Below are 19,621 nucleotides of genomic sequence, written 5' to 3'. Positions count from 1 at the left end.
AAAAGTATTCTCCTCTTTTAGGCAGTGTGGTGGGTATTTATGCAATGAGGTATTGGCCAAAAACTGTAACATGTGAAGAATTTTGTTGCAATGGAGCAAATTCACCTGCAAGGTAGGGAATATGCAGAAAAAAATAAAGCACATCTATTCTCTGTCTCTGTCTCTCTTTGTCTTTGTCCCTCTAGGTCTCTTTCCCCCTCTATCTCTCCCTCTTCCCTCAAGACTCCCCTAAAGGAAGATATTCTATCTTTATCTCTATATCCTAATAAACCACCCATAGAAGTAGAGGAAAATAGGAGAAACAAAGTCCTCAAACTAGGATTCAAGCTCTTTGACATCCCTTCCCACAAAGTCAATCTTTTGATGACCAGATAGACTACTGCTCTTACTTCCATATTTATTTGTTTATTAAATGAAGGTTTGAAAAACAGAAACAGAGGTTTTAAGGGACAATGACTTCAAATGGAAGGACTTGTATTAGAGCAATGTCTTTGACCTTTCTCAATCCCCCATCACTCTCTCCTCTCCAGGCAAGGAGGAATGACATATGCCTGATGAATTTAGGAAAAGGCATTGGTGTGGTTGGCTCAACTTTTGCTTTAGAATTCTCTACATGCAGAGAGTACATATCCTGCTAGTTCTATGCAATCTGTCACTTCAATCCTAGGTGTGTGTGTGTGTGTGTGTGTGTGTGTGTGTGTGTGTGCATGGATATATGTATAAGCATGTATTTGTATGTGTGTAAAATAGAGGGAGGGAGAGAACCAGAAAGAGAGAGAGAGAAGAGATGGAGGTAGGAAGAGGCTGTCTGTGATTGCCCAGGTATACCAAACGCAAGGGGATCTGTTTATTTAATCCAGGGAGAGACTGCCCACATTGCCAACAATATTCATCCTTCTTCTTCAAAGAGCTTTATGGGTAACAAGAAATTTTTTTTTTTCAATTTGTCTCACTCCTGTGCCTGTTTCTCAATGGGTTCTAAAATTATTTCTACTTTATTGGTATGAAATTTAGAAAATATCCCAGAATTTGAAAGGAAGTATTAACATATGAGAAAACATGAAATTTTCAAGAATCTTACTACACTTTATTCTTCTACCCTCAATGTTTTAAAATTGTGTGCATTCATTTGTGACTTGTCTTTTTTATGAATAACAGTTGGATCGTGTTTAATTTTATATAAGGTTTCAAGCAACTTTATGATTATTACCTTATTGAAATTCCTCTGCAATGGCCAAATAATTTCATAAAATAATGTCATCAATCACTTCACATTTCTAGATATTTTTGGGCTAGGAAAATTGCACATGAGGGATAATACTTATTAATTTCATGTGGTTAAAATTCATGAACATTAGGTCTGGTGTATCACCTGAGAACCCTCCAGCTGCCACTGTGCTCCTACTGATTAGAAAAGTGGCAGAGTCATTCTTTATAAGCATCTATGGCATATTTAGTATATGCTTAGCAGTGTGTTAGTCACTAGATAAATAAAGATTAACAACAACAACAACAACAACAACAACAACAACAACATGGTTTCTGTCTTCCAAGAATTCAAACTAAAATGTTCAGTGTAACAGATTAGTGATTTTATATATTAAACTGATTAACCACGCCATTCTGCCTACCTCAACTGGGTTATAATTATGAGAGTTCATAGAACATACTCAACTAATGTTTTAACTGCTGATAAAATGTCATTTCAAACTTAGTTTATGATTACTTTTGTGAAATGGGTATTAAAATAGTGTAATCTATGTGTAGATGTACATATATTGTGTAGATGTACATGTAGAAGAGTTGGAAAACACAGATCTACTTATTTAAAATAATTCTCTGCAGTAGGTAACAATTAATATCTAATGAGCTCTATGATTATAAAGGGGGCAAAAAATGAAATCCCTCAAAGAAAATAGAACAATTAAATTGTGAAATAGTAAATTCTACTAAAGGAGAGGATGCAGAGTCTGCAAAGTAATTTTAGAATTTGTGGGTGTCAGAACTGTCCTTTATACTGCACTATCTAGCTTTGCTACTCAGGAGTAAGAGTATGAAGGGAAGCTAGTTTCATTTCCATCTTCAATGGACTTGTTAGAGTACACTTGATTAAGTCGACGTATTAGGTAAGCATTATTTAAGGCACAGATTGGTCCTATACTTCCCTAAATATGTAAAGGAGATATGATCCGTAGGCAAGTACCAGATGTATGCATGTATGCATGTATAAGTGTGTGTATATTTCTGTATGTTTATATAAACATAATTCATGTGCAAAAACACATGTGACATCAATCTTATATATATATATCCATCTATTCACTCATCTATCTACCTATCTACTCCATTTGTATTTATTTACATTTTTCCACATGTACAGTTCACATTAATAGAATGTTGAGTTCTAAAATTTTACTCTTTTTGAGATAATATTTTTACTTGATGTATTTTCTGTACATATAGATATTACTACCTCATGGTTACAAAGTTCTTTACAATTTTTAAGCATTTCACATGTATAGTATGTCATCTGCTCTTCTCTAAAATCTCCAGAGACGTTAAGATGATGCTACCAATTTCAAATAAACCAAGACTTGAGATCACATGACTTTTCTGAAAACCACACAACCTGATTCTGCCCTCACTACCAGAATCTAGGGCAGATGATTTCAAGTCAAAAGTTCAGGAGGTTGCATGTCCTCTAGAAAAGACGTTAAGCTTTGAAGAAATTGTACCTGGACACAACTTCCATTCTTTGCCTCACAAAACTGGATTGCTCCCCTGCAGATTTTCAGATTCTTTGAATGCAAACCAACACAGGGATATCCACCTTGCTTCTTGTGAGCATTGGGGTTGGTTTAGCAGAGTGCCCAGATGAGTGTCTAGTGCTTTGTAGGAGCTGAATACACTGAGACTGCTTTTATTCTACAATATCATGCATCTGATTTATGTATGCCAGTCAACAAAGGCATATCCACATTGGTTGTCAAATTATTGATTGAATGATTTCTATGGAATTCACAATTTGAGATCAATTCTTCTATTTTACAGAGTGTTTCTGTTTCTGTCCATCATCAGATGACCTGCACTCACAGAATGCAAACTCATTTAAATATTACTATATAAAACACTGAATTTAGAAAGGGAAAAATTTCTGCAAGAAAGTGATATTACATATTAATAAATTCATAAGGATTAGTCGACTTATGATTTACTTAATACATGTAATTATTCCCATTAATTACTGTGGATTACCAAGAATTGAGTATGGATATTATTAAGATTAAGTAAACAAAGTCGAATGTCTACAATTAGGGAAAAATAAAATTCATTAAAATTAAATTCATAAGGAAATTTTTGGCTCATCTTCATTCTGAAATATACTGGTCTGAGTAGTAACAGTTATTAATAAAAGAACTTTTACGTTTCATATTCTTACATTTTATATTATGAAACAAAGCTATATATTATATTCTGTGTGTGTGTGTATATATATATATATATATATATATTTTTTTTTTTTTTAAATTTTGACAGAACTAAGGCTCAGTGAAGCCAAATATCATCAGTTACCAATATACACATAAATATATATTATTAAATATAGGTATTTGTGGGTAACCAGCATATATTGACATGCATGTCAGTATTTCTGTGTAATGCACATATGTGTATGTACCTGTGCATGTATTTGTATTAATGACAGGAATAAGGCTCTAAGTAGTCAAATAATCATCAAGTCAATTACTATTATTGATTTTGTAAGTAAACATTAGCAATTTGTTTTTCAGATTTTCTTATATGATTTTTTTGTTGTTTTTTTGATAATCAGATATATTTACTTCATCAATATGGGTTATTATTGTATGAGCTAAATCTCTGACCACAAGTCAGAATCTTCTTTAGGTTTTTTGTTTTTTTTTTTAAGAATTATGCGTATTTGTGAGTGAGAGTAAAAAATTAAAAGAAGGGGCGCCTGGGTGGCACAGCGGTTAAGCGTCTGCCTTCGGCTCAGGGCGTGATCTGGCGTTCTGGGATCGAGCCCCACATCAGGCTCCTCCGCTGTGAGCCTGCTTCTTCCTCTCCCACTCCCCCTGCTTGTGTTCCCTCTCTCGCTGGCTGCCTCTATCTCTGTCGAATAAATAAAATCTTAAAAAAAAAAAATTAAAAGAAAACATAAGCACAACAAAAGTTAAGGGTTTTTAACTAAACATCAACCCTGTCAATGTTCAACTTTCCAGCTGGCTCATGATGATATTTGCTATAAACTCCACAATGTTTATTCAATGTTTATTCATTGATGGAGTTTCTCCCAATTGTCAGGATGAAATGACAACAGTCTCCAATAATGCCAATGGCTTGCACTTGTAAAATACCAAGAGAAATTTATCTGTGCTCAAAATATTCATACGTCGTATTTTGTGAATAATTCAATGATGTGTAGAAACAGAGGGGCTATTTTTGAAAAATTTGGCCCACTTAATCTTTTGCAAGTAATTAATTTTCTCTAGTGCAATAACACTGTCATTTTTTCAATGTCTTAATGTCAAAATGCAGTGAGAAATTTGATACCTAAGTGACACAGCTTATCATTTCTGAAGTACTAATATATATATTTAAAAATGTATGGTATTCTGAAGTCTTATATACTATTTAACACAGATTTGTGCTAATTATGATATATAGTGTAACTCCTATAGATAAAACTGAATAACAAATTTTGCTTGGGCCTTGTCCCTATTAGACAAGGAATTCTTTCATTTAAATAGCAGAATCCATAAAATCCCAAACCCTAGGAACAAAATGGTTTAGCATTAACTTATAAAAATTAGCTTTCTGTCACATCGCTTTTTCCTTCAGGCATTTTTTCAGAGATTTTGGCTGATTTGATTATAAAGCAGAAGGTTAAATTCTCACACAGTGATCATTAGGAAAAAATAAACAGAGCAAGTACTAAAGCTGGCTTTGCACCTACTGAATGCTGCAAGTGTCTGTACTCATTTGATATGCATCTTGCAAAGCTCGGCTGTTCCCAGAAGGCCACTCCATGAAGACTGAGAGAGCAGCGTCTGCTAGTGGTGCCTGTGTGTCACAAAGAACAGAGAGAAGCTTTGTAACAGAGCTGCTAGAAGGCATCACATCACCGGGAGGCAGGCTTAAGAATTGGGTTTGTACATTTTCTTGCCTTAAAAAACATGCATATGAAAATATTACGTTGATTATTTTTATAGTGCATGTGAATCACACTGAGAAACCACTGCATTAGCAAGAATTTCTAGGTCTCTTCATTGGCCCCATCTATGAAGCACTTTACTAAAATTGCTTTATTAATTGCTTATTGGACAGATTTATTTATGGATATAGGACAAAAGCATGAATTCATAAGCAAACACAGCACGCTTTTTGTGGATGGCGATCATAATTCGGTTTGGGTGGGCCATCATACTTTACCTGTGGCATTCAGCGGGCACTGATTGAATGCTAAGTCACCAGCCGGGGTCCTTTTCCACACCATCGACATCAGATAATCCTCTGGGCATATTTCATAAGGTGCTGCAATTTAAAACAGACGGATTTGAATGCCAGCAGTGTTTGTTTTTCTAAATATTGGCAATAAACAGTCCTCAAATGCTTCTCCCTATCTGCAGAGCTCTTTCATTTTCTTTGAAGTATATTGTTTACTGAGATGTTAGTGATGTCTTCATAAACAAAAAAAACCCACCAGGTTTCATTTCATTATCTATGAAATCTTCACAAAAATGTTCTTTCTCTTGGAAGTGTTTACTGTGGAGACTTTTTTTAAAAAAGTCATTTGAATTTGGTTATAAATTGAAAATTACATTCAAGCATATAAGTCAATCTTACCAATATTCATAATGTTCTGAAATATTGTGCAATAAAACAATTTCCAATAAACTGAAAGCCATATTAGAATTATTAACTCTTAAGTGTTAAGAAGAAATAAACATAAGGGGCAAGAATAAGTAACTTTTTATTCTTCATGCAAGAGCAATGATGTCAATCACACTACATCATATAAAAATGAACCGATTTGATCTTTGGGCCTTAGTATTTTCAAAAACTCAATTTAATTACCAAGATGAGAAGGTTAAAGGGAATTCCAAAAATAGCAGAGGTATACCAGAAATATTTAATAGGAAGCCAAAGGACTTGTGAAGTCTGTCTATACCTTGCATTAAACCTCACACCTTGCTCCTAGAAAGAACATACCAGTCCTTTCTCTAGACACATCTACTCTTGTGCTTTTCACACAGCACTGCCATGTATACGCTCACGTATTTGTGTTCCCCAGTTGCCTGGCGTCTTGTTGTCTTCTCATCTCAGCATCACAAACCTAATGGTTTGCCTAGCACACAGATGTTGTTCAAAATTGAATAAATAAATGAATCAATATTTGAATATATAAATACCTTTAATAAGTGAATAAGGACAAAAATAATAAAATAAAAATAAAAAATAATAGATGCTGTATATACACTCTATTATAGATCTATAGATAGATAGACAAGCCTAGACAGATAAGACAAGATAAGATGAATGGTTTACACATGTGGACATTTTAGAACTGAGAGTGACATTGAAGATCACCTATTCCCTCTCCTTCTTTTCAGATGAGGGCACCAAGGCCCTCAAATAAAAGGTTTATCTGAGGTGACCAAGCTGGTGGAGATATCAGCAGGTCTAGATTCTAGAATCCTGACTCAGTAGCCTTTGCTTCAACTTCCTTCATATCCTCTTGGCTACTTCCAATCATTCAAAATAATTGCCCTCATGCTGAGTTTATATATATATATATAGTCTAGGTTCTCATTAAAATACTTAGGCAACAGTTTCCAATTTAGGGAATCTTTGCTTGGTGGATGGTTTAGCAGTCGATTCAACATTCACCAGCCCCATTTTCATAAAATGGCTCCACCTTACCCCACCAATGATCTCCTAAAGGCCAAAACTAATGCACTCATCTCAGGCATTACTCACTGGACTGTCTCCATAGTGCTTTATACTCTGACTTCTCCATCCTCCTTGAGAATACTTTCTTTGGAGTCCTAGAAAGCTATTCTCTCTCAGGCCTCCACAAGGCACTTGGACAGTTCTTTCTTGGTCCTTGGTCCTTGGTCCCTGTGTTCTTTGCAGAATCATCCATGCCCCGCTTTTTCTTTGTTAAATGCTTTCCTTAGATAATTTCAATGTATTAATAATAGTAATAAAAGTGATCCCCTATTATAAGACTTACATGTATAGACTCATTTAATCTTCCCTAATAATCTTATGAGGTAGAGATTATTAGTCTCCTTACCATATGGGAAAACAGGCAACAGAGAGGTGAATTATTATTATTATTATTATTATTATTATCATTATTACTTTCAGATTCTAAACATTCTTTTTATTACATGTTGATTACAGAGGAAAAACCAGGTATAGGAGTGGACGAATGGAGGACAAGGGAGGTGGGGAGAGTCATCACTACCCTTCCCCCTTCAAGAGCCAAGTGTGCCTTTCTGGCCCCTTTAACCTGTCCAGGCTATTACAGGGGGCAGGAGGGCTCAGGCTGGCCTGGCCCTTTCCTAGGACCCAAGAGCAGGATTTGTCACTGAGTCTGGCCTGGGAGTGGTGGTGATGAATAGAGGTGGAGTCACCATAAATCAAAAATATAAAATAATAAAATTTTTTAAAAATCACAAAAAAAATGGTGCAACTCCAGCGAAGGTAGGGACAGCTCCTCCACAGGACTGTCTCCTCCAATATCACAAGAACGGAAACAGCAGAAAAATAAATTAAGGGATGTAGTAGTTACTACCAGCCAAGCACCTGCAACCACCCACATCTACACTGACCATGGAGATTAACAAACTGGGAACCACTTTGCCCATTTTGTCTGATCCCACTTCATGAAGAGCAGATGTTTCTGGCCCTGCTACTCCATCCAACCTCCTGCTATATAGCCAAGGAGGCCAGGGAAGCGTCCCCTGAGAGGAGGGGTGATAATGGCAGGAAGAAAAGGCGAAGCCCAGAGATGAGACTGTGGGAGGGAGGTCAGTCACTGCTATACTGCTAGGTGGTGCCCAGATGAATGACAATGAAGGGGAAATAGTAGGAAGAAGGAAAAGTTAGCACATGTTGGAGCCACAGTAAGAATTCGATCAGTTTGGCTTCTGATACCAACTCTTCCTTGCTGTGTTGCAGTCAAGCCTTGATACACTCCCTCTACCTCCAGTTGTATGGTGGCAACACATATGTGTTTCTCTGGTTCAGAGGTTTTTCTTGAGCTTTAGACTGGCATATCCACCTGCTGAGTGACATTTTTTATTGATTGCTCTTTCTGTTCCAAAGGAATCTCAGAGTCAATCTGCCTACACTTCAACTCCTCCATTTTTCTCCATAATGCTACTTGTTTCCTCTCCTTGTACTCCCTAACTCTGCTAATGATACCTCTAAACTTGTACCCGTAACTAAACCATCAGATTCATCTTCTGTTCATCCTTCTCTTCCCATTAACCTACCATGATTCTAACTCCACTGCTCACCCAAGCATCCATCCTGTCCCATTTGAATGAAGGGAACCACCTCATTGGTTAATTCAGCATTGACCTGACACGTGCTGGGCTCTGTTCTAGGGAGAATCAATGGTGCATGAGAGCAGCACTCTCTGCCTCACGGAGCTTTCAGTCAAAGGGAAGAGGCCGAGGTCAAATAATTAAACATACCATTACTTGAGTACAACTATGATAAGCTCTGCGATAGGAAATACAGAATGTTATTGCAATCTAAACTCTGAAGAACAGAAAAAGGCTTCCTGGAGGAAGTGACACCTAATAGTGACTGACTGTGGGAAGCGCAGCAAGTGCTCTAGGCAGAGTGAACAGTATATGCAAAGGCAAGGAAGCCAAGAAGAGGTCGGGGCCTGAGACCAGTGGAGCTGGAGCGAACAGTTTTAGGAGGCGTGTGGAGTGATGGGCTGGTAGACCCGCTAACATTAGTGCCTGCAGGCCCTCACAGGCAGCTACGTGAAGGGTTAAACAAAAGATCAACATAATTCAATTTTTAATTTTAAGATCAGTTTTCATTCTCTGGGTGAGAGGGATGGGAGAGCAGTCGGTAGGGCAAGACAATTGAAGAGGTTAATGCAGCGCTTCGGCGCTGAAATGGTGGTGGCTTTAGGTAGGATGTTTCGACTAATAAAGATGAAGAAAAGGTGGGCACAAGATAAATTTAGAGAGTACATAAATGATGTGGGCAATCAAGGACTGGGGGGTTAAGGATGATGTCTGCTTTCTGAGCTGAAGAACTGGGTATAAAGTGGAACTATTTATTCTCCAGTATCTTCTACCTTTAATCCAATTTTCATGCCATATTAACAAAGTAATCTCCAAAATGAGGCTTAATCCCATAACTTGCTGCTTAAAACCTTTCCATGGTTCTCTAGCACTGACAGTATAAAGATAAGTAAGCTTCCTGTGATAACTAAAGGCCCTTCTAGCAAGCTCCAGGGAGCATTCCAGTTATGGCTCATATTTATTCTCCTATGCATCAGCCACACAGAATTAATTGTCATCCTCCTAATATTCCACACCAGGTCACATTCTCCTGTGTTTCTGCAAACGTCAACCAAAACTACTTTAGAATATGAAAAAGAGGAAAATCATAATAAATGTTAAAACTCACAGCTACATCATGCACAGTTTATTACGTAACTGAATTCTATGTAAAACGACTAGTCCTTTTTAAATAAAGATATACCAGTAATTAATCTATTAGTACCAATACACTTGATTATTCTTTTTCTTTGTTCCATCTACATATCCAACTTCTGTTCAATGTCTTCCTTATTAACTCTTCACTTGTAATCCTTCACTTGTATTTTTTCTGTTTTCTGATGTTTTTAAACTCCAATTTTCTTTAGTTCCATTGATGAAATTTGAAATACCTTTCATAAAACGGGTTGCCAGAGCATTGTTTTTTTTCTGATTTAATCTTGGCACAAAGCAATGCAGAAGTAATTTGCACCCTAGACTTCCTCATTCCCCTGTTGTGGTTTCAGAAAGCTTTTCACACCTATTGTTATTCTGCCGAAATTTAGCTCCTTCCCTGTGCCCTTCCCCCACCATGGGCTGTGTGGTCAGAAACTCTGGTAATTGCAAGCATTGACCACTAGATGGCACGGGTGGGCCAATAGGGTGAAACGTTTCCCGGCTCGCAGCTGAAACTGATGAGGTTCAAAATTTAGGTGGGCAGTAGTTAACTGTCGGCTGGGGAATATGGGTCAGCGCTTTTTTTTTTTTTTTAAAGGTACAGTACTTGGGGAAAAAATAAAATTTCTTCTTTTCCAGAAAGTACCACGTTTAGTGATAAAACTAGCCTCAGTTACAAAGCCTTTCAATCTGGCCTCTTAGCTCAGCTCCCACCCTCTCCACATTCCGCCCCCCACTCCCCTCTGCTACACTGACCCTTTGATGCTTCTCTAATCCTCCAGGAAGGCTTCTACCTCAGAGCTCGTGCACTTGCTCTTTCTTTCCAGGAGATCCCTCCCTCTCCTGACCAAATGTCTGCATGGTTTGTGTCTTCACTGCCTTTCATCTTTGCTGAAATCTTGCCTTTTCAGGGATTTCCTGACTTCTCTCAAACACTCCACCTTCCTCTGTTTTAGTCTTCTCCAAAATGCTTGTTAACCTTATAACTTCTGCGTCTTTTTTCCTAGCTTTTTTATTTTGCAGTATTATTATTATTATCATTATTATTAGTTTGTTTATTTATTGCCTTCTCTGGCTAGAATGTGAGCACCATGAAGACAATCATTTTTCTGTTTTGTTTCACTCCTAGAGCACAGGGTACTTAGGAGTCTAGCAAACAGTAGCTGAATGCGTGTGGACACACTCATATATTTTAAGCCAAAAATTACCAAATACTTTCAAAAGATCTATTTTTGGGGCACCTGGGTGGCTCAATTAAGCATCCTCCTTTGGTTCAGGTCATGACCTTAAGGTCCTGGGATCCAGCCCCACATAGGGCTCCCCGCTCAGCAGGGAGCCTGCTTCTCCCTGCCTTTATGCTCCTACCCCCTGCTTGTGCTCTCTCTCTCTCAAATAAATAAATAAAAAACCTTAAAAAAAAAAAAGAGATCTGTTTTCCCATTACCTCAGTACTTAAGATGACAGAAAATGAGGATGATTCTGCAAAGTACTGAGGACAGTGTGTGTGAGGGTGTGCGTGTGTGTATAAGTAGACCAGCAGCAGGTTAAGAATGTTCGCTTAGGAAAAGTAAGACAGGGAGGTTAACTACTATAGTTATCTTAAAAATTAACAAAAATGGGTTTCTAGGGTACCAGGTATTGACAAAAGTTGACTTTTGCAGGGCTGTGTCTGACTTGGTAAGAGTCCATGGAACCCTGTCCAGAATTCTCCAGTGTGATCTGTATATATCCAACCACAGCACTCGATTGTTAATTTCCATTTCCCTAATGACAATCAGTATGGCCTACCTCAACCAGACCCAAAACCAAAACAAATAAACAATATCACCATAATTTTTTAAACTTAAAGAGGTCAACAAACGTTGTTTTTCTCCACCATCAATTCATAAAGCCTTGGATTCGTTGTGCTTCTTGTAGATGGAAACACAGTACACATATAGTAAGAAAGGAAGATGATAGGAGAATCAAAGATTCAAATTTGCAAATTTGCAGGGTTTTCAGCGTTTTAGTAGTAATGTCAAATCCCATCTGCTTTAAATATTTCAACAAAGGTGAAGCCCCCAGTAGTAGGAAACTTTCTGGGCTCTCCTCAGTGCTCCTTATGGAATTTATTCTTTCTACCGACACTTACTGAGCACCCATAATGTCTCAATCACCTTGTAAAATACTGCACATAAAGAAAATGGACAAAAAAAGTCAGGGGCTCTCAACTCCCAAGATGGTGAGGGAGACAATAAGAGGAGAAATTATAATACAGTGGGATGCCCACTATGATCTAGGAGTACTTTGGGGGAGAGTATATCAGTAGGAGATTTCCAGAAAGGATGTCCAAGGATAAGTAGGAGTTGGCCAGTGAGGAAGGAAAAGTGTGCCTTGGGAACCACATGTGGGAAGACCCAGGCAGCAAGGAGAACCTGGTATATCCAAGAAATTGGGAACATTTCAGAATGGCTAGAGTACAAAGTTGGGGATGAGTAGAGGTGGGTAATTACTGGAAGGGGAGGGCTGACAAACGATGAGGTAAACTAGTAGTCTGAATTTAAGGGCAAGGAAAATTGTTATAATGTGTTGAATGCGATGCATGCAGTTTGGGGAATGGATTGAGGGAAAGTGAGACTGAAGGCAGGGCTGTGACAATCTAAATGGGGTAATTAGGGAAGAGGCGTGGCATCACAGGAAGTGGCAAGGGGAACAGAAAGGAGGGGATTCAAAGAGAATGGGCTCAGCTCCATGGCTGGATGCAAGATGTGAGGAAGAGAGAGAAATAAAAGATGAAAGTCAGGTGTCCAGGAAGAGTGACTGCTGTGCTACAGCCTCAGTTAGAGCACGTGAGGAAGGTACTGGTTGGGAAGGTAGATGCTGAAAATAGCCTTGAGTTTGAGGTATCTGAGCACCTCCTGGTATTATCAAAAAGGCAGTTGGTGTATGGAACTAAAGTTCAAGACAAAAACATAAGCTAAAGAGAGAGAGTTGTGTTGGTTTTTTTTTTCCCCATTCAATGCCACCTATGTATATTTTGTAAATTAGAAAATACACAATTAGCTCACATCACTCTCTATGCTCAAAATAAAAACATATTATTGTAGGGCAATATGAAGGACTCTTGTTTTTTGTGCCTTAGCAAAATGGAACAGCAACTCTGTTCATCAGCTGAAAGATCCCACTGTTTGCTATCACTATGGCAAAGATATAAAAACCCATTTGTAAGATACAACTGTACTTGAAGTCACAAGTACATAGTTAGCATGCTGTCTTAAAACAAGGTAGCAATTACCTAGTGATTAGCTGTTAATCTGTCTATTCAAACTGATTTTCCGTCTCTTAAAAATAGCAAAAATTATACAGGACTTAAATCAATTTGATGTGGAAGATTAGTTTTCACCCCTATGCTAGAATTTCAGCATTAAAGAGAAATTGATTCTACACTCTAGAGCTGGCATGCAGGAGAAAGAAAGAGAAAAAGGAAGGAAGGAAGGAAGAAAGGAAGGGAGGGAGGGAGGAAGGGAGGAAGGGAAGGGAAGGGAAGGGAAGGGAAGGGAAGGGAAGGGAAGGGAAGGGAAAAAACATACACAATGCATGACCTCAATTTCAAATTTCACTTGCTGGCAATTCATTAATTCTTTTATTTTGGGAATTCCCTGTGCTGGGGGATGCAGAGGTGAATGAGACAGATCTGGTCTGTGTGCTCACGCAGCTTACAGCTCTAATTTCAGCAGGGGAACACACTCATATGAAGAATTCATGGTGCTGCTACGGTCTGAGGGGAAAAGAAGGGCGCTTTATTGAATGTATTTGTAATAGCATTCCTCACATAGAAATGGTTTTTATCAGTGTCAAGTTGAAAGAACGTACAATTATAACAGCAATATGTACATATCACTGTGATTTACGCACTCTTCCAAGTGCATTACATTTTTTAATTCATCTCATTCTCATAAGAATGAAGTGGATACAATTATTATTCTCCTTTTAAACATGAGGAAACCAAGGCCTTAGAGAAATCACTCCGCAAGGAGGTGGTCAGTAGACCTACGTCAATCAAACAAGTCTCTCCGTCCATTCTCTGAGAATCTTACACTATCACCAAGCATTTGTTGTAGTGGTAAACAAGGTATTTATATATTTTGCAAAAACTTGTCTCTAAGTCTTGGAGGTAGCAAACTACAAACTTTAAATTCATCAGCCGACAATGTGTGTTGCATTGCCTGCTTGAGGACTGGATGGGGTTTATACATACACACCCTGGAAAAAATCTGATTAACTTAGTTTAAATCCTGTATTTCGACTTAGCAGACAAGGTCACTCTAGTTCCAACATGTTAACAAGATTAATAATAATAATAATCATAAAGATAGGTAACTTTAATTGTGAGGAATAGTTCTACCCATTTACTAACTTTAAGTGAGACAAGTTTTATATTGGGGTACGTTGCTAGAGAATTGTGTTTCTTTCCCTTTTTATATTATCTTAGGAACTGTTGAGGATAACTGCTTCATCGCCTTTTCCAGGTCATGGCACATGTAGAAAATGATAACATTTGGAGGCACACTAGGGTAACCAGCAAGACCACTCTAGGCTGGAGGCTGCCGGCCACATCCTCCTGTCTTGCCGGCTGCCCTGATGCCTTCAGAATCTCTGTTTGCGTAGACCTGGGACCAATCCTAGCCTGACAGGGGGCTATGAGACAGCCTCGAGGAGCTCTGGCCTTAAAGTATATGCAAGGCTAAGAATTGGGGAAATTGAGTAACTTGCTATAAAAATACATATTTTTCTTACCTCTAACATCTCAATGATTTATTTCTAAAGGAAGGCTCATGCCACAAATTGTAACTACAAAAAAAAAAAATAGTATATGTGCTAAAAAATGTCTTTTCAAATTCTGCTTAGGTAAACTAACAGCATTTTGGAAAAATAAAATGATTATAAAAGGTAGGGCATTGTTATCACAGTCATTTTGAAATTTTTATTCACATGCTTTTACACAAATTGTTGTATTTTGTATTGTATATTGTACTTTATACAAATGGTCCAGTTACAATGTTCATGATATGGGATAAAAACATTCAAAAGAGCATGTTTCTCATGGTCTACATTCAACTAGGTTCAATGCAGAGAGGGGGATTTCTGAGTCTGAAAATAGATAACTCATCTGTAATGAGCTGAAATTCTAGGTAAGAGATATAATAACATATATAATAATAAAATAGAATAGTAATATATAATAAGGGAAGCACAAAGCAAGCCTATAGGGGTTCAAAGAAGAAAGAACTCATGCAATTGTGGGGGAAATAAGAATGATTAAAGGAGGAGACAGCTTTTAATGGGTTGAGCTCCTAAGATGCTCCCATGTCAGCAGGTGAAGGTGGAGACAGGACAGGGACTCTATGGGAGCCCAGGTGAATAACTGCAAGCAACAGAGTGAGGGTAGACTGTGATTCCGTACCCAGGAACCAGGGAAGCAATCCGTTACGTTATGTGTATGTTTTATCTATAAATGAGAAGAGGGTGATGGCCCTACAAAGTTAATTAACTGATAGATGGGGATCCTAGAATCCCAGGGATTCCAGTATGCACTGAATTGGCCAACTAAGGAGGAGCCGTGGAGCCATGGCGGCATTTTTTTTTTTCTTTTTCTTTTTGAGCAAGCAAGTCCATGACTGAGGTCAAGAAATGGGGAGAATAATCAGATAAACTTGTGTGGAAAAGATTAGAAAAGGTGGTTGTTGCAATAATATGGGTAATAGACAAAGAGGACCTGAACTAGAATTCTTTAATAATTGTAATTACCTATAGTATTTTATAATTTCATACTTGAAACCATCCCCCGAGGCACATCTTATTATCCCCATTTTACATATGAGGACGCTGAGGCTCAAAGCCAAACTTTGACTCCACCTCCCAGGCTCTTTATGTCACACTGCCCCTCCCCACTAGCTGGTGGTGTCTGGGGGAAGAGAAAGCAGGGCCACTGAAGAAAGACTTGATGGAGGGGGAATCCAACACTAGGAAAGGTAAGAATTAGAAATTACTCCAGATGACAAGACAGATTTGGCAGTCAGACAGAAGAGCTCTTCCGCTGACATTGAGGATGATTGGAGACCCCGGCTGGAAAGCTCTATCAGGTGTTTGCCACAGATGAGAAGTAAAGATGCAGATTTGTGGGTGCTGCTCACAAGTGACAGTTGAAGACAGACGGGGTGGGGGGGACTTCCCCAGGGTGGGGAAATGAGGGGAGGGGACAGAGCAGTGGTGGATAAGGTAAGTAGAATCATTACCCAGCAACAGATTTGAAGTCAAGAATAAGAGGGGTGGGGGGAAGAGAGAGAGAGACAGCAATCAAAAAGCGCCCGGGGCAGGATCTTAATTAGGGTCATTCACAGGTCAGGACGTACAGGGAGTGGGCAATAAGTGAGGATGAGAAATGTCAAAGACTCCTACTAAGGTTTAATATCTTGGTAAACTTGAAACCCAAGGAGCAGTTTTACTAATTGCATTAATTTTAACAGTATTGATTTAGAAATAATTGAGTGGTTTGTAAAATACATTTATTTTTACTATAAGAACAATGTCAGATGAAATGAAGAAATAAAAAATAGTAAAAAGTGCTGCTTAAATTTTCTGTTTCAATTTGAGAACGATCAGCATGTTGCCAAATACTTCTAAATTGGACCAGGTAGGGTAATATAAGATTACAATAAATTGCTTTTTAGGTTTCTGCCACGACAGAAGCTGTGAGAGTTTTCCCAAAGTCTCATCAGATGAGCAACCTGATAAGACAAATTATGACAATAATTATCTCCATAGCAACAGGTTTGAATAATGGACATATAGTACTATCTGGTATACACATTGATTATTTTAGACCCCAGTGGTTCTTCCTTAATTCTGCCTATAAAATTTAGCTGATTTGTTGCAGACTGTGGACTGGAATAGGTAATAAAACCCATGTTTTTCAGGAGGATCAGATACTTTCTTAGATATTTATTAAGGAATAGGTGATCTCTCTTGCCTATGGGGTATCTTCAAGTTCTAATTTATTTCCCTACTTTTTACAATGTATCTGAGGTGACTTTGCAAGAACAAATAGAAAATTAAGATGAAAGAAGTCAATACCTAGTGCCACTTACTGTCAACAATGAACTCAGAGGCTGGTTTAGGTGAGTGACTGGTGAGAACACTTGGGTGCAATACTGTTTGCCAGGTCCAAAAATCTTCGGTGAAAACATCTGCCTTAACCTTTAGAAACTGAACAGGTAATAATATAATTCCTTAGAGGATAAACTCAGGACATTTGATAGAAAAATAATAAAAATCCTAATGGAGTAGGGGCTTTTTAAAAGCACTATTAGTGATTACCCTTGTGGTTTGGAATGAAAAAGGTAGAGCACAGGCCAATTTGTATGTGAGTATTTCAATATAGTAGTATATTTTCTTTTTCCTCTTTAGAAATGTAAATTTTACACTCACATATTTGGGTTTCTAATAAAGATTACGTTTTGCTTTAAAATACAGTAGTCCACACAATTTAGGAGGCTGACTTATTAACCTGTTAAACTTGTCTCTATCAAAGACAAATGTAGTGATAGTGATTAATTCACCACTCCTCCAACTGGGAACTGAGGAAAGAGTAAGTCAATGTGAGCTAAGATCTCAGCCTGCTCTCTGACACCTGCCCCCCCACCCCAAATATTATATACCTGTGTAAGTAGATAGTAGCTAATAACCTTGGAGGATAAGAGGCAGCAAAAATGTCCTCCTGCTGAGGAAGAGAATTGCTGGGTATGGGATGGCAGGACTACAGAATATCTGTGTCCTGGCAGTGCACAGCTTTATATCAAATGTGTTCCAATGATACCCAAGTTGTTTCCTCTGCTCTCCATGGAACAGGAACAACAGAGATTGGAGAACTGAAAATCCGAAAATGAGTAAATCATCCCATTTTGTCCACAATGACTAGTTAATAGCCCTATTTTTTTTTAAGTGACAACTATAAAGAGATCTTATTTTGGTTGAAGAATGAGTTGGCTAGGGAGACTTGAAATGGATTGCCTGTATTAATTGATTACAGGAGCAATCCCTCAATATTTATGAAGTGGTATAAACAAAATAAAATTCCGCAATCTTGTTCAGGAGATACTGCAATTTTGACCAGTGTAGCTGAGGCAGAGGACTGTTTTCTACTTTTTCGTTAATTTTATCACCTAGTATGTAAGTATGTATGTATGTATGTATGTATGTATGTATGTATTTACTCACTTACTTATTTTCACTATAGGCTGGTGCAACCCAAAGGGTAATCTGCAGTATCATTACCTGAGGGTTTATTAGAAATGCAAATGTGAAGGCCCAAATTGGACCTTACTGAATCAGAATCTCTGGGGGTTTGGTTTAGGAATCTGTGTTTTAAAAAGCCCTCTGGGTGACTCTTAGGTCTGCTAAAATTTGAAAGCACGCGTCTGGGCAATGAGTAGAGACTCAAAGAAGACAGGAGCTCAAAGTAAGCAAGCTTTGTGATTCTTCCTACCAAAGATAGATTAAAAGAAAATGACTCAGAAACCAAATGAAATCTCTCTTGGTCTCCAAAGAGAACATAATCCTATTGGACAGCAACCTTACAGAGATAAGGAACAGTCACTCCCAAAATAGCATTTCCCCTAAGTGGGGAGGGGACTCATAGTCACCATATAACAGGGCACAAATTTGCATATGAATGCAGTACAGTGTTCAAGACAACTTCAGGATTGCAAACGTTAACTGCTGACTGCCTTTGGTATGAATACTTATGAGTTAAATATCAGAATCATTGCTATGTCTCTGGTCTAAGTTGCTATTACTATGTACATTTATGATATGGCTCTCTTATTTCCCAAGTATTTCTCAGCACATTCAACCTGTAGGCTTCACTCACCATTTGCAGATAAAGCAACTGTAACTCCAAAGGACATTTTATGTATAAATTAAGTTTAACTTCTACTACCCATGAATGGTATGACCCCACTAGCATTACTCTTAATGACTAAAGAATAATAGACACAAGAATTGGAGCTCTAGGAATAGCCAGCCCCTCCCCTGGCAACAGAGCAAGGAGGTTCCCAGGAAGCCTGCAAGTTTACATAGGCCAATCCATCAGTAACATCTGCCTTCTGAAGGATATTAACCAGGGAAATATTGGGAAAAAACCACAAAGCCTAAAAATAGTATGTTTTAACACTGTAGCAACACAAAATCAGAGAAGCTATTACCTTTCTACTATTTTAACCCTCAAAGTCTGGGGCCGTACAATGAGATGGAGGTCAATGAAATCATTTGGTGAATTTGACCAATTTAAAAATTAGGCAACTTAATTGTCTCTCCTGTAGATATTCTATTCCTCAACTAACAGTATTTAAAATATACATATATCATTTTTTCATTCCTCTAATTCCCTTTCCTTATGAAGACAAAAATAACATCATATTTTTGGTAATGATGCTCTTTTTAATACGTTTACTTTATCTATTTGCCAGTAAAAAAATCTTATTCCCTTTGGGAAAATATTTTTTATTTTCCATTTTTAGTAGACATTGTAACAGCTTTTGATTAAATCCAGATGATTAATCATTATTTTCATTAATTATCCAGACAAAGATGTGCGTATATTATACTTCTCCTTCCTGACAACAGAGGATCTCTTGGCAAACTTGATTAATTTGTTTTGCATCCAAATTAAGTGAGGCATAAAAATAAATACTAGTAGTTTCCAGCAATCTGAAGAAAAATTAAGAATAAACAGTATGAAAAATAATACTGGGGGGAAAAAACACATCGTTTTAAAAGAAACAGTTTTTGAGACTTTTTCAGTGACAAAAATAGAAAAATGCTTTAGTAACTGTTGAGAAAATTTGAAAAGTTTTCTCAATTTATATTGT

At 37.7% G+C, this 19,621-nt stretch overlaps 1 protein-coding gene across 1 annotated transcript in view; it reads right to left on the bottom strand.

Moving 5' to 3' along the window:
• ADGRB3 (adhesion G protein-coupled receptor B3) overlaps window positions 1-19,621 on the bottom strand; it is a 697,706-nt gene that overhangs the window by 381,999 nt on the left and 296,086 nt on the right. The window contains exons 7-8 of the mRNA XM_040643606.1: window positions 5,452-5,553; window positions 4,976-5,082 (exon numbers count right to left, since the gene is read on the bottom strand). Of these exons, the coding sequence (XP_040499540.1) occupies window positions 4,976-5,082; window positions 5,452-5,553 (209 nt within the window). The remainder of the gene's footprint in view (window positions 1-4,975; window positions 5,083-5,451; window positions 5,554-19,621) is intronic.

Source organism: Ursus maritimus, unplaced genomic scaffold (genome assembly GCF_017311325.1).
Source record: "Ursus maritimus isolate PB19 unplaced genomic scaffold, ASM1731132v1 scaffold_29, whole genome shotgun sequence".
In the NCBI taxonomy this organism is placed as follows: domain Eukaryota; kingdom Metazoa; phylum Chordata; class Mammalia; order Carnivora; family Ursidae; genus Ursus; species Ursus maritimus.
The sequence above is the reverse complement of the archived record's forward strand: the minus strand, read 5'-3'. Positions and strand labels throughout refer to the sequence as shown.